The 15850-nt window shown below is 40.0% G+C and overlaps 1 protein-coding gene and 1 non-coding gene across 7 annotated transcripts in view; both read right to left on the bottom strand.

The window, feature by feature from the left end:
• The window catches only part of KIAA2012 (uncharacterized protein KIAA2012 homolog), a 109867-nt gene that overhangs the window by 17906 nt on the left and 76111 nt on the right, over positions 1–15850 (bottom strand). For all 6 annotated transcript variants that reach the window (XM_045034287.1, XM_045034289.1, XM_045034288.1 and 3 more), the window contains one exon: positions 11539–11611. In XM_045034287.1, coding sequence (XP_044890222.1) covers positions 11539–11611 — 73 coding nt within the window. The remainder of the gene's footprint in view (positions 1–11538; positions 11612–15850) is intronic.
• On the bottom strand, positions 13271–13377 carry LOC111562065. Its single transcript, XR_002745124.1, has one exon. It is a non-coding gene; the product is annotated as a U6 spliceosomal RNA (small nuclear RNA).

Raw genomic sequence — 15850 nt, 5'->3', positions numbered from 1 at the left:
TAGGAACCACCCCCAAATCATAGCAATGTTTAGTATTTCAATGAAAGAAAATCTATTGGCTGAATAATTTTATACCCTACCAAATAATTACACATCATTAAAGCCTAAGAAAAAGGAAAGTTGACTGCATTAAAATCTTTACAGGAAAAAAAAAGTATTATTTAACACTTTAAAAAACTTATCTAATCATAAAATTTAAATAAGTGTAATTTATCATATATCAATTATCCCTCAATAAATCTGCTTAAAAAAAACTTAAGAAAAATATTAATACAAATAAAGTGCCTAAACAGTGTTGGCACTTGGTAAAAACAAACAAAAACCAAAACACCTCACCCATGATCACTCTACGCACATACAATTAATGCAAATGTTTTGGTGTATATACTTTCATGCATATATAATCTATCTATCTGGGGTGCCTGGGTGGCTCAGTCAGTTGGGCGGCTGACTTTGGCTCAGGTTGTGATCTCACGGTTTGTGGGTTCGAGCTCCGCATTGGGCTCTGTGCTGACAGCTTGGAGCCTGGAGCTGGCTTCAGATTCTTTGTCTCCCTCTCTCTCTGCCCCTCCCCTGCTCACATTCTGTGTCTCTCTCTATCTCAAGAATAAATAAACATTAAAAAAAATTAATCCATCTACATATACACTCATTTTAATAGAATTAAATATATGTATAATTTTAATTTACTTTTATGTTATTAGAATTTCCCATATATTAAATATTCTTAAAAATTATCATAATAGACAGCATAGCATTTCATTGTACAGATGTACCATACCTTAATCAGACATGTAACTTGTAAAATTCAGATTGTTTCAAAGTTTTTATAATTATAAAGAACTTTGCATAACATTTCATTGAAAGGAATGTTTTTGATTATTAAAAGACCTACTCTTTGTTCACATCTATGATTATTAAAGGATATACAGTCTTTAAGGTACAATGTTGACTGTCAAATCATTCCTCCCAAAATTTGTACTGATTTAACACTCTGAGAAAAATGGTCATCTATTTCTTCATTTATCACATGCTTTTTAAATACTGACCACATGCTGGGAACTGTGTTAGATGCTGGAAATAGAGTGGGGAGTTGGACAGACACCCCCCTACCTGCCCCTGGTCTCAGGGAGCTTAAATTTTATTGGGGAAGATGGATATTAACAAAAAATAAAAACTTTTCAAAAGGTAGACTCTAATATTCAATCCCTATTTCTCTTTGAGCAGTAGATTCCTGCATGAATTCATTTATTTTTCCTCATTTTTCTTTATTTAAAGGGGTTATAACTTTAAAGAAAGATTGGAAAAGAAAAAATTCACCTGTCATCCTACCATCAATCATCTCCTTAATATGATAGTTAATCCATTTTTCAGCATTCAAAGTTGTCCATGACACCCCCACTCCTTCTCAGCCCAGAGCGCCTTTGTAGCTTGGGTTTTCTTCTGCCATTCCCAAACTTTAAGGATAGCATCTCACACATCAACCTCCAGTAATAGCAGTGGGGACAAAATTGTTAATGTACAGGGTGGTTGGGGAAGCTGGGAAGGTTGATTGGGGTGGTTACTTAGAATTTATTTTGTTTTGGATCATATGTAATGTTACAGAGAGTTGGAGGTGATTTAAGTATCTTCGTGATAAGAGAAATCCTGTGGGAGTTTCATGGCTAACATGGCTGTAAAAGCTGTTTCACTGGACATTCATGGCTCATTATAGCTGTTTTGAACTCTGGGACAGGGCACTACAGGACCAGCAGAGGGCGCATTTGTATTGACCAAAAGCTGAGTTTCTACATTAGTGTAATTTCACCGTATTGATGAGAATTGAAAATTCTGGGAGGTGGATCATAGAAATGAGCTCCCCTCACTCCCCAACAAAATAATCTGGTATTTAGGAAATATTGGGATAAACTAAGCCAGTGCTTTGAATAATAATTTACAACTTTTAACTGCTTTAAAAAAATCTGTAAAATATTTTAAGAATGCAGAGTATAGAAAAAATACTATATATGAGTACCACCTAGCTTTGTGAAATCTTAACATTTTGCCATATCTGATTCACATTTTTTTCTAAAGAAATAAAACATTTCAGATACAGTCCAAGACTTCATTGTATAACATTTGATCTCATTTCTGTCACTCTCTCCCAGTGGTAACCATTTTCTTAAATTTGGTATTTGTCCGTTGAACACACTACTCCAAATATGGCACCTTCACATATTAAATATTTCAAGCTGAAGGAATTTGAAAAATGGCAGGTGAAGGAAGGATTCTCTGGCCACCACCCCCTTCTCCCCCTGAAGCACCCCCTTCTAAGAGCCTCATTTGAGAGGTGCCCACCAGAAGTGCCACCTAGAGGAAAGAGGCATCCTTATCTCTGAAGATGGAGAAACTTCAAGAGGAATCCAAACAAACAGGCCTTGCTCAGTTTCTCCCAAATTATTATCCTTCCTTAGCCCATTCCCTTTAAGTAATATCACATTATCCCACAACTTTCCACTCTTCATCAAACCTCGTATAAAAACATGCAGGCTTGGGGTGCCTGTTGGCTCAGTCTGTGGAACATGCAACTCTTGATCTTGGGGTTGTGAGTTCAAGCCCCATGTTGGGTGTGGAGATAACTTAAAAATTAAAAAAATCTTTAAAAAAACAAAACAAACACACACACACTCAGGCTTAACCATTTCTTTGGGTCCCCATTTCCTTATGAAGTCTCCTATGTCACATAAAATTTATATTAAATAAATTTGTGTGCTTTTCTCCTCTTAAATCTGTGTCAGTTTAATTTTTTAGACCCAGCCAGGAGACCCTAAGAGGGTCAAGGAAAAGTTTTTCTTTTCCTACAGTGTCCTCAGGCATATGTTTATATCTTTGCCACATATAAATACACTTATAAATAACAGGGGCACCTGGGTAGCTCAGTCAGTTAAATGTCTGACTCTGGGTTTCAGCTCAGGTCAGGATCTCACAGCTTCATGGGTATGCGCCCCATATCAGGTTCTGTGCTGGCAGCTCGGAACCTGCTTGAGATTCTCTCTCTCCCTCTCTCTCTGCCCCTACCCCACTTGTGCTCTCTCTCTCTCAAAATAAATAAAACTTAAAAAACAACATATACTATTTTATACATTAAATCATTATATATTTTACAACTTATTTTGCTTAACATTTTAGTGATTAATTCATGATGATACATGTAGTTTCCATTCATTTATTTTAAGTTATTGACACTATTCCATTGTATAAACATACCACAGTTTAGTTATCCATTTTGTTGCCGATGGCTGTTTTGATTATTTCCAACTTTTTGTGATTACAATGCTGTAGTGAACCTTCTTGAGTGAGTCACTTTTCATACATAAAAGAGTTTCTCTGAGGTATACATGGGAATAAAATTGTTGAGTTGCAGGGTATGTGTATCTTCAATTTATTGGATATTTCCAAATTGCTCTGAATTTCTAAAACTCTGTATCCTCATCAAAAATGGGTGTTTGCAGACTTTTAAATTTTTGTTAATCTGATATATACCTGAAATGATATCTCTTTTTGTTGTAATTTCAATTTTCCTGATTAGCAGCAAGTTGACTTCTTCACATGACCATTTTTTTTTTTAATTTTTTTTTTCAACGTTTATTTATTTTTGGGACAGAGAGAGACAGAGCATGAACGGGGGAGGGGCAGAGAGAGAGGGAGACACAGAATCGGAAACAGGCTCCAGGCTCTGAGCCATCAGCCCAGAGCCTGATGCGGGGCTCGAACTCACGGACCGCGAGATCGTGACCTGGCTGAAGTCGGCCGCTTAACCGACTGCGCCACCCAGGCGCCCCTACACATGACCATTTATTTAGGCTTCCTCATCTGTTAATTGCCTATTCATATCTCAGCCATTTTCATTGGGTTGGTCTTTTCCTTCTCTATTTGTAGCGGTTCTTGCCACATTTTGGATACCAATATTTTATTGGTTTTATGCGCTATAAGATATTGTCTTATAGTCTGTGATTTCTTTTTTTTTCTTTTTAAAAGATTTTTAAAAGTTATTATTATTATTTTATGTTATTTTTAAATGTTTATTCATTTTTGAAAGACAGAGAGAGACAGAGCACAAGAGGGGTGGGGCAGAGAGAGAAAGGGGGGGGACACAGAATCTGAAGGAGGCTCCAGGCTCTGAGCTGTTAGCACAGAGCCTGATGTGGGGCTTGAACCCATGAACCATGAGATCATGACCTGAGCCGAAGTTGGACGCATAACTGACTGAGCCACCCAGGTGCCCCAAAAGATTTTATTATTTTTTAAAAATAATCTCTATACCTAACATGGGGCTCAAACTTACAACCCCAAGAGCAAGAGTTGCTTGCTCTGCCAATTAAGCCAGCCAGGCACCCCTGTATTTGTCTTTTAACTTTGTTTTTGCTGTCTTGTCAAAAACTTTAAATTTTAATATAACCTGATTTGTCAGTAATTTTCTTTATGGTTTATGTTTTGATTCAGGGGTAGGAAATTTTTTCCTTTCTCAAATTCATAAAGATATTCTTCTATATTTCTTCTAAAAAGTTTAAAATTTTTGCTTTTTCAGAAAAAAGCCTGGATGGTTAAGTCAGAAGAGCATGAGACTCTTGATCTTGGGGTTGTGAGTTCAGGCTCCAAGTTGGGTATAGAGATAACTTAAAAAGAAAATATTAAAAAAAATTTTTTTTTGCTTTTTCAAGAAACACACCTGATAATGTGAGATAAAGATTTAAAAATTGGATAACCATTTATCTCAAAGTTATATACTGAGAAATAGCTCATTCTTTACACTTTTGCCATATGTTGTTTCCGTATATGGGTGCATTTATTTTTGCATTCTCTATTTTGTCTGTCCCTAAGCCAATATCATATGGCCTTAAAGTGATTTTTGATATTTAATATTTTTGATATTTTAGTATTTGGCCTCTTTGTTTTTCTTCAAAATTCTATTGGTTATTTTGGGCCCCTTTATGAATTTTGGGATCAACTTATCATGTTCCACCAAAACCTGATTGGGGATTTAAAAAAAAAAATTGTAACTGCATTGAATTTACAGATTAAGTTAGGGAGAATTTTCAACCTTCCTGTTGATAAACATTACATACAACATTATATAGAATGTTATATTTATTTCAGTCTATTTTTATTTAATTTAACAAGATTTTGTAATTTCTTCAAGAAAGTCTCACATATCTTTTTTTACATTTGTTTGTAGGATATATGTACCTCTATCTATACAGATATATATTTAAAAATTACATTTATCCTACCTTCCTGTATAAACTGTACCAGTGGATAACTAATAGAAGAGGAAAAGTTGTTTTGGGTTTTTTTGGTAGGAGTTTTCCAAGTAATAAGTGGAAAAAGAATGATAGAATTTCAATATCACTATTTTGCAGCTTGTAATGAATGAATGGATCTGAAGCTACGAGCACCATGAGGTGACACGATGTCTCCTGATGGGAGAGCTCAATGCCCTCCATGAAATGGTCTTCCAAAAGGAAAAACCAAACCTGGATCTGATCAATCTCTAGATCCAAGTACTAACTTACAGGGAGTATAGAAGACAGAGAAGCACGTAAAACTACACCATGAGGAAGCAATCAGCAAAATCTGGATTGTGGGAAACTCTATAGGGCAAGTGACTCAATTTCCTAAAAATAGACTAAGAGAGTTAAGAAAAGAAATGAAAGGGAGCCAATAAATTAAAGGAGACTTGAAGGCCACACCAACCAATCACAAACAAACAAACTCTGAAACAATTATAATAATTGGGAGACAGTTACAGCATTAAAAAAACTGAATATTCAATTATATTAAAGAATAGTTCTAATTTTTAGGTGCAATAGTAGTATTACAGTTATGTCAAAAGTGTCTTTTTTTTAAAGGGTATTTATTTATTTTGAGAGAAAGAGAGTATGAGCAGAGGAGGAGCAGAGAGAGAGGGAGAGAGAAAATCCCAAGCAGGCTCCAAGCAGTGAGCACAGAGCCCCACATGGAGTTCTAACTCATGAACCATGAGATCATGACCTGAGCCAAAATTGAGTCAGACGCTCAACTGACTGAGCTACCCAAGTGCCCCCAAAGTGTCTTTTCTTGTTTTTTAGAGATAGATACTCAAGTGTGCATACATAAAATGACATGAGGCTGGAAAATTTGTTTCAAAATAATATGGAAGAGAGGGAGGAAGGAGTTAGGGATGTGGGTGAACAATATCGGCCAGGATATGGATATGTGGAATTCCTATGCTGATTTTTGTGTATGTTTGGGGGTTTTCATAATAACAATTATCTTACAATTGCATTATAAATTGTAATTTATGTTTTGACACTTTCTTTTTTCCACAATTGATTTTTATGTTTTGATCTATATTTAGTAATCTTGCTGACTTTTTGTCTTTTAATAGCTTGTCTGTAGAGGCCCTTGGATTTTCCATATAATGCTATTGTCTGGGAATAATGACAGTGTCATTTCCTCCTTTCTGTCCTTTTCCTTTTCCTTTCTTTTGGTTTCCCTATTGTGCTACTACAATGTTGAAATAGAAGCAATGACAGAGGGCGTCCTTATCCTAGTTCTTCCTCTAAAGAGGATGCTTTTAAAGTTCTACCATTAAAGTGTGATGCGTACTTCAGATTTTTGATAGACACTCTTTATTAAAATCAGGAAGTCTTCCTCTGTTCCCAGTTTGATAATTTTAAATTATGAATGGGTGGATATCATAAAGTTATTTTTCATTTTGTATCTATTGGGATGACCCTAAGGTTTTTCTCCTTTAACCTCTTGACATGAATTACATAAACAGACTCTCACATGTTAGACCATCTTTGAATTCCTGGGATAAACCAAATTCAGTCATGGTATATGTACACACACACACACACACACACACACACACTATATGTATATTTGTATATTTATATAAAATATTACATATTTAAACGTAAGCTTAATGATTTGATTGGCTATATTTTATTTAGGAGTCTTGCATCTTGGATCATAAGTGAGATTGGTCTATAAATTGCCTTTCTTACATTGTCTTTATCTGTAGGTTCAACTGCTTTTTGGTCTTGATGAATTTGGGTCTCAAGTTAGAAATAAATTTTACTTCCTGGAAGGTGAAGAGAATTTTCAGGATCAAGAGGCAACAGCTGTGTTCTGGGATTTTGGGGACTTCCCTGGGGTTTCTATTTTGGGTTAAGTGGAGTGAGCCAGAAACATTCTTTTTTTTTTTTTTTTTTTACATTTTATTTATTTTTGAGAGAGAGAGAGAGAGAGAGAGAGAGAGAGAGAGAGAGAGAACAAGTGGGGGAGAGGCACAGAGAGAGGGACACACAGAATCTGAAGCAGGCTCCCGGCTCTGAGCTGTCAGCACAGAGCCTGACATGGGGCTTGAACCCACAAACCACGAGATCATGACCTGAGCCGAAGTCGACACTCAACTGATTAAGCCACCCAGGCGCCCTGAGCTAGAAACATTCTTAAGGATGTACAACTGCTCGACATGGAGGAGGGCTTTGAAATACTTTTCAGAAGGAAAGATAAAGCAGTTACAGAGTGTGGAGGTCATCTAGGCTGCTAGGAACTAGCAGATAATTCTGAACCCAGTACTGGCAGTGTGCAGTGACTGTGTAGGCTTCATATAGAGCAAATCGGGGAGCAAGGGGTCTTGACTGACCTCAGGTGGCAGCCCTGTACAGGGGTGCCACTTTCCAGGTTGTAGATTCTGGGGCAGGGGCACTGTCTCAACTTCTGGGCACACGCTTCTGATCTATTTTTCCCACAGCTTTAAGGGAAATTTTTTGCAACACTGGCTACTCCTCGGTTCATTGCACAAGTTGGGCAGTCATTATATCTGCTCCTTCTGGAGCTGTTTATTCCTGGAGCCAGGAACTGTCCCCGAGGAAAGGCCTTCAAACCTCCCTACAGCTGAGTGGACCAATGGGATTTATGCTCCTACAAGGCAGCTGTGGGCCCATCACTGATGTTTTCTCTCCTGTCCTCAGGATGAGGAGATGCTGAGCCAGCTTTAAGATGTAGAAAAGGGTAATGGCAAAGGGGATGGCAGAGAGAAGGAACCTGGGGCAGGGCTGTCCTACCTCTTGTCTGCCAGCTTGGGCTTTTCCGAGAGAGAGAAATAAACCTTCCATCTTATTTGAAGTCACTTTATCTTGATCTTTGTTAGAACAGTTGCATCAATATCCTAAGTACTGCATACCCATCTCTTCAATAAAGCAATAATGCTCTGGGCCTCTTTTTCCCTAGTAGAATAGAAATGGCTCACTGGTTTCTAAGGGTTTCTGTAAGACCTGCCTTTTGTCTTTTCCCCCCATTGTTTCAGGCTACTCATTAGGGACCCCCTTGTATCTCATGCAGGGCTCCTCAAATCTCTCACTCTTTCTAAGAGTATCTCAAATTCTGCCACATTGTAAGGGGTTACATCACTATTGCACATAGCCTTTCACAGAAGGCAGAGGCTGGTAAGGCTGCTTTGTTCAGACTGGGTCTGCTGTCCACATGTGGACTTAAGTAAAAGAAGGACTTACACAACGGACTCAACCAGTCTTGCCAAGTTCAAGCCCCCATCATTGAGATTGACCTAGAAAGTAATCATCATGTTATCAACTTAGAACAAGTCTCGCCTGACAAGGAGACAAGACTTACAGCTACTAAATTAAGGTTTTTAAGAAATAGACTGAGAGCTAACCCATAGTGAGCACTTTCTCTGTGCTAGGCACTCTCATAAGCACATTACGTGTATTAACTCCTTTATCTCACAGCCACCTCATGAGGTAAGTAGTATTGGCACCTCCATTTTACAGATGACTTCAACCCAGATCTAGTTAGAAACTCTAGGGGCAGGACCCCAAATTTATTTTAACCAGACTTTCAGGGGGTTCTGATGCACACTGAAGTTTGAGAACAACTAGCCTAGGAAATAAACAAGACTTGAAATTTTATTCTTTTTTTGGACTGAGGGGTTGGGGAAAAGAGGTGGAAAGGAAAGTTTTGTATTTAACATGAGCAATTTTCCAAACCCGATTTGATTTGGAGGTTGCCACTTTGATTTGTCTGGTGAAAACTTGCATGCAGTGATTTCACCAAGTGTAAGATGCAAGGTATTCTTGGTAGATATGGCACTGGCTCACTGCTCATAATTTAAACATGAAGATCACTACTTAATTTAGAGTAGTAGAGAATAAAATCTTGGCAATTAGATGTAAGGCCTATATGCGGAAAATCGATCCTTAAATAGTTAAAAAAAATTCCTTGGCAAGTTCTCTTTTCTTCCTACAAAGATTTGAAATCTTTTTTTAAACATTAGCATTTATCATTCAGGACAGGCAAATGCCTTCTTTAATTTTCTGCAGTGATATTTCACTGCATTAAAGACTGTCTGGATAACCTTTGTGGAACTCAGCCGAAGCCTGTTCCTCTGTCATGAGAAAGGAAAACTGTTTCAACTGACGTGGTCATTGCTTAGATTTGGCCATGTTCTGCACTGCCTAAAACCCCCATTGCACTTGGAGCCTTGTCAGTGTTCACATTCTGCATATGTGACTTATGATATGGAAGGTCTGAAGACTGGAGCATTGTTTCCCTGGTTACTGTCACTCAGCTTTGAAAATGGAGGGGGCAGGAGACTTATTTTAGCAAGAACTCTGCTTAAAAGCTTGACCAAACCCAGAGATTGGGCTACCATAATATTTTATTGTCTGATATGTAGAAACAGTGAAATCTTTTATTTTATTATTCTATTTTTGAGACGGAAAGGGCACAAGTGAGCCAGGAGCAGCAAGAGAGAGAGGGGGAGAGGGAGTGAGGCAGGGCTCACCTGAAGCAGGGCTCTTGCTCACCCGAAGCAGGGCTCAAACTCATGAACCTGAGCTGAAGATCATGACCTGAGCTGAAGTCAGATACTTAACCAACTGGGCCACCCACGTACCCAGCAGTGAAATCTTTTTAAATGAGTATAAAATTATTTTTGTTTAGAATATCAAATGAAAGAAACAGTAAAATATGTAAACAGAAAAATATCAAATTTAAGGTGAAATTCCAAATCCATGACTTTGCACTTTTATTTCTAGTGAGCTCTCATGGTCTCCTCATCTCATGGGGTCTAGAGGAGATAGGAAGAGTCATGGTGTCATTTCAAGGTTGGAAAACTGTGACCCTGAGAGGGTAGACATTTAATCATTATGATATCCAAGTCAAAAATAATACAGTATTAGGGTGCCTGGGTGGCTCGGTTGTTAAGTGGTTGACTCTTGATTTCAGCTTAGGTCATGATCTCAGGTTCGTGAGCTCAAGCCCCACATTGAGCTCTCTACTGACAGTGCAGAGTCTGCTTGGAAGTCTCTCTCTCTCCTCCTCTCTGCCCCTTTCTGACTCTTTCTCTCTCTCAAAATAAATAAATAAACTTAAAAAAAAATAATACAGTATTCGTTAAAGGGTTACTGTATATGAATTTCTTCATTTATTCCTCATGCAACCTTAGGAGGGGATACTGTTTTCAGCCTCAGTTAAGGACACTGAGGCACAGAGGGGTTAAGGCAGTAGTCCAACTGCAGAGCCCACGTTCTCCACTCAGCTGAACAGAGCTGCTGTTGCTAGCCTATATAGAGCACCTTATGTGAATTCAAGAAAGGCACCCCAGTAGAAGGGCTGGTAGAAGGGGGAAAGGAGCCCCTTCTGCATGGATACCCCCAGTCCTGAGGTGCATGGCTTAGGGGGCAGAGCACAGGCCCCTATTTGCTCTCTCTGCTGGATGACTTTGTACAGCAAACAATAAGCAATTCTTTCTGGCTGGCACTGCATCCACTCCTTGAGAACACAAGTGTCTCTCACCTATCTATTTCCATTCCTGCAAGATGCAGTGAGGATAAAGAACAATTCTGGTACCTGGGCCTACCCAACTGCAGTATCACACAGCATGCACAGGTACCCCCAGGGAAGAGATTAGAGTCTAGCTCAGGGTCTGGGAATATGAACTATGCCAAAAAGCCCAGTTCTGGGCCCAATGTTTCCTAGAATCATCATTATTAAATGCAGCATCATTTTTGGAGGAAGCCACACTCAAACAGCCTGACCACCCAGGGCGGTGGGCAGCAGGGTCTGTGTCTCTAAAGATACTGCCCCCCACCATCGTTGGAATATTAACCCTCTAGCCAGGGAGCCTCAGCTCCGGCACCTGCATATCCAACGCCCCTGTGGGCAGGAGGAACAGAAAAGTGGAAGTGCCTATGTGACCTTTTTGTGATACCCCAGAGTCTCCACTCTCTTCCATCAATCTGTGGCCTCTGGCAGGAAAGAAACCTTTCAGTAAGTCCAAAAATATAAAAGCATGTTATCGTCATCAGTTGGTTTGTGATGCATTGAGTAAGAACAATCAGAGTCTGAACTCAGCACATTGGTCTGTTTTCTGACTTCCAGGCTGAGAGGAAAAGGAAGGGTCATTCCCCATTAACATCTTTGAACCAATGCAAACCTCATCAGATGATTGTTGTGATAAGATTTAAAACCCAACCTGGCTGTCTCTACCTTGGGTGTCTTGATGATTTTCTCTGAGGGGTCCTCCTGGTTCTTCATGATAGTCCATTTCATCTCCATTTTCCTATTAGGTTAATACACAATAAAAAAAAGTACATAAGACAAAATAAAGGCAAACACTCCTATTGTCTATGCCCTTTGGAAATCCAGTTCTTCTCCTTCTTTGTCAACTTATTTTAACTTCAGTGTCCAAGAAGTCTAGTACCGGTGTGAATAGCCCTAAAGAGCCAGGTGGGCTTAGCTGCACTGTTGAGCATTATGGGGGTTTTAGTTGTATTTCTCTTGTGGGAGGCTTGTCCCATCCACATGTACAGTGTTCCATGCCTGGCGTTAACTGGGGGGAGGGGGTGGGGAGAAGAATGCCACAGGCACAGACCAACTGGAGAAGGAAGCAAGGTACCTCCAGGGACTTGATGGATGACTGACGTGATGAGAGCAGAGGCAGAAAGAATAGGAAGGGTGGGTTGAATCAGACTCCCAAGGACTTGAAGGCAGATTAAGGGCTTTGGTCTTATCTCGAACAAATGGAAAGTACTGAAGGTGTAAGGCAAGGAAGCAAAAGGGTCAGATTGGCCTTTTGTGGAGTTTCCAAGGTTGCCACGGATTAGGTTTCTTATCACATTGAATCCCCTCTTCCTTCTTTCTCTCAGTCATACAAATTGCTTGCAATCCACCATCTAGAAATTTCCATAATAGTGGTTCGCAACCCTGGCTATGAGTTAGAATTACTTAAAAGGTATGATATCTAATATTTACCCCCAAACAATAAAATCAGACTTTCTGGAACTAAGGTATTTAAAATTTTTTTTTTAAACATCTATTTTTGAGAGACAGAGAGAGACAGAACATGAGCAGGGAAGGGGCAGAGAGAGAGGGAGACACAGCATCTGAAGCAGGCTCCAGGCTCTGAGCTGTCAGCACAGAGCCTGGCACAGGGCTTGACCCCATGAACTGTGAGATGATGACCTGAGCTGAAGTCGGGACACTCAACTGACTGAGCCACCCAGGCGCCCCTGGAGCTAGGGCATTTTTAAAGTTTCTTGGGTGATTCCAACATGTAGCCAGGATTGAGAGTCACTGATCTCCTCTAGAGATTAGAAGAGAAACTCGTTGGTAGCCAAAGTGATGTGACAGGTAGAGTCAAAGACTTAAGTAAAGCCACATGTGTCTGATGAAGTCAGCTCTTGGTCTCTGTCACGTGGATCTCTGCTGAGTCCCTAGCTTCACTTCAGCTACAAAGAAGGAATTGGATATAGAGAGCCCTGGAAGTTTCTCCTAGGACTAAAGTTCCTCTACCTTTAGTGACAATCAGTTTTTCCACTTAATTATCAAATACCCAAGCTGCCCTGGAAAGAGACAATTAATCTAATTTGTTTGACATTCTCTTCTCACCCTATAGCTTTTTACCCTGTGTATTTTTCACTTGTTAGCTTACCGTTTGTAGCCAATGAGATTCTGACATAAAAGAGCTAGAGCAGGTAAGTGATTTTCTTTCTTTCTCTTCCTTCCTTCCTTCCTTCCTTTTTTGCTTTTATTATAAGTTTCTAAAAAATTTTTTTTAAGTTTATTTTTTTCGTAATTTCTATACTCAACATGGGGCTCAAACTCACGACTCTGAGATCAAGAGTCTCATGCTCTTCCAACTGAGCCAGCCAGGCTCCCCTTAAGTTTTTATTTTAATTCCAGTTAGTCAACATAGTGTTATATTAGTTTCAGGTATACAAGAAAATATTGAATGCTCAGGAATGTGCATAGCATCCTCATGCAGGGGCCACACTAATCTTCTCTGTATTGCTCCAATTTTAGTATATGTGCTGCTAAAGTGAGCAAAGTAATTTTCTTTCTTTTGTTATTTCTCATTTTGGAGACAAACAGGATTTGGTCTTGGTGCGGTAAAGAAAAAAAAAATCATCCCTAAATAAATGGAAAGGTTTTTGAAAAATTACAGCAGGAAAACCCACCTCAGTCATGGTAAACTGCTAAGTTATAAGAGTAGAAAAAAGATAAACGGAAAGACATGCCCTATTAATCTAACAGGAAACTGGATTAAAAGGGAGAAACAAGCTTGCTCCTTTGGAAGAATTTCAAAGGCAAGAAGAATAAACCTTCAGTCTTCATATGTAGCTATGAGCCTTCAGGGGCAAGAAATATTCTTCTCATTTTACAGATGGGGAGATGGAGGCAGAGAGAGTCAGGGACTTTGAAAGAACCTTCTGGCACATCCCTATTAGAAAAAGAAATAGTCTTTTTTATTTTTTTTATTAAAAAATTTTTTTTTTCTGAAGCAGGCTCCAGGCTCTGAGCTGTCAGCACAAAGCCCGATGCGGGGCTTGAACTCACACACTGTGAGATCATGACCTGAGCCGAAGTCGTACGCTTAACCGATAGCCACCCAGGTGCCCCAAGAAGTAGTCTTAATTTGAAATTCTGTCTGTTGCTTAGAAAACTATAAAAAAAAAAACCTGTCATGTTTTAAATATATGAACACACATGAGAAATGACTTATACCTAAGGTTATTCACTGCAACAGACTGAAACCACCTAAAAGTCCTACCAATTGAGGACTAGTCAAATACATTATGGTAATTCATACAATGGGATACTACACAACTGTTAAAAATAATCTCTTTACAGGGGTGCCTGGGTGGCTCAGTTAGTTAAGCACCAACTCTTGATCCCAACCCGGTACTTGATCTCAGGCTCATGAATTTGAGCCCCTATGCTGGGTGTGAAGCCCACTTAAATACACACACACACACAACACCTAAAACTAAACAAAATGCAACCTGTCATTTTTTCCCTAAACGTTTATTCATTTTTGAGAGAGAGAGAAAGAGAGAGCGCGTGCGCATGCCCGTGTGAGCGGGGGAGGGGCAGAGAGCAATGGGGACAGAAGATCTGAAGTGGGTTCTGTGCTGACAGCAGCCAGCCTGATGTGGGGCTCATGAACCATGACATAGATCATGACCTGAGCTGAAGTCAAACACCCAATCGACTGACACACCCAGGTGCCCCTGTCATTTTTTTTTTAAGTTTATTTATTTTGAGAGAGAGAGAGAGACAGCACAGGGTGGGGTGGGGGGTAGTGGTAGAGAGAGAGGGAAAGAGAGAATCCCAAGCAGGCTTCGCACTGAGCGTAAAGCTGGACGCGGGGCTCCATTTCAGGAGCTGTGAGATCGTGACCTCATCTGGAAGAGTTGGATGCTTCCCAGACTGAGCCACCCAGGCACCCCACAATCTGTCATTTTTAATATGAGTTACAAGTGCAATGACTAAACTGAATGATTGAAACATTGAAACAAGTGTAATGACACTTGGTGAGTGTGCCAAAGAAGCTGAAGGACTGAAAATTCAATCCTAGCTCAGTTATTCTGGCCAAGTCATTTGCTCTTCATCTGTTCCTTCAGCCCATGAACATTTATTGAGTGTCTGTTGTGTGCCAGGTCATGTGCTAGGCATTGGGGGCACCAGGATGAAAGATCTATTCGCAAGCAGCTTGCTGGCTTGTGGAGAAATGACATAAAACCTCAGCATTGCAATGCTGTGTGATAAATGTTGTGACAGATTATGACAGGTTTCTGCAGGACCTCAGAAGGTGAAGCTAAATTAGTCTGGGGAATGTTTGTTTACCAGGGGACATGGTGCTAAGTCTTGCAGAGAAAGGGAGGTAGGGCAGTTCCTGGCAGAGGAAGAGGCATGTGCTGGTCAGGGGGCAGTTTGGGGTGGCTGCAGTGCACGGACAGTGTGAATTAGACAGGGGCCAGGTTTTGCCGGTTACAACATGGAGTTAAAAAAAATTGGTTTGTTATATTTTTCTATTTATGAAAGAAATACATCTTTGATGCCAGGATCTAACCAGAAGGCCAATGGGGACATGGTAAGGAATTTCAAGCAAACCAGTGATATGACTGAGCTGTATTTAGAAAGAGCACTGGCAGCAGTATGGTATTATAGGGCTGTGGGTGGGTGGGGATAGTAACAAACACTTTGTAAACACAAACTGCAACACTGAAACCAGACATGAGACACAGCTGCCTGAGTGGCTGGGGTGCAGGTTCTGGAGTCGGACTGCCTGCCCTGGAAGCCCTGACTCCTACACATCATGCCTTACAGATCATGCAAGTTACTTAAACCCTGAGCCTCAATTGCTTCAACTGACAGGGGCTCGGCCAGGTGACCTGAAGTTCTCATCTCTCCTTGGAGAATCTTCCTCTGGTCTTGCCCACTACCCTCATGCACAGCACCCCATCTGAGCATGGTACTTCTAGGCTCACAGCAGGCTTTCATGAGGAGCTGCCAGGGG

The sequence above is a fragment of the Felis catus genome, chromosome C1 (assembly GCF_018350175.1).
Source record: "Felis catus isolate Fca126 chromosome C1, F.catus_Fca126_mat1.0, whole genome shotgun sequence".
NCBI lineage: Eukaryota > Metazoa > Chordata > Mammalia > Carnivora > Felidae > Felis > Felis catus.
This window is presented reverse-complemented; position numbering and strand designations above follow the sequence as displayed.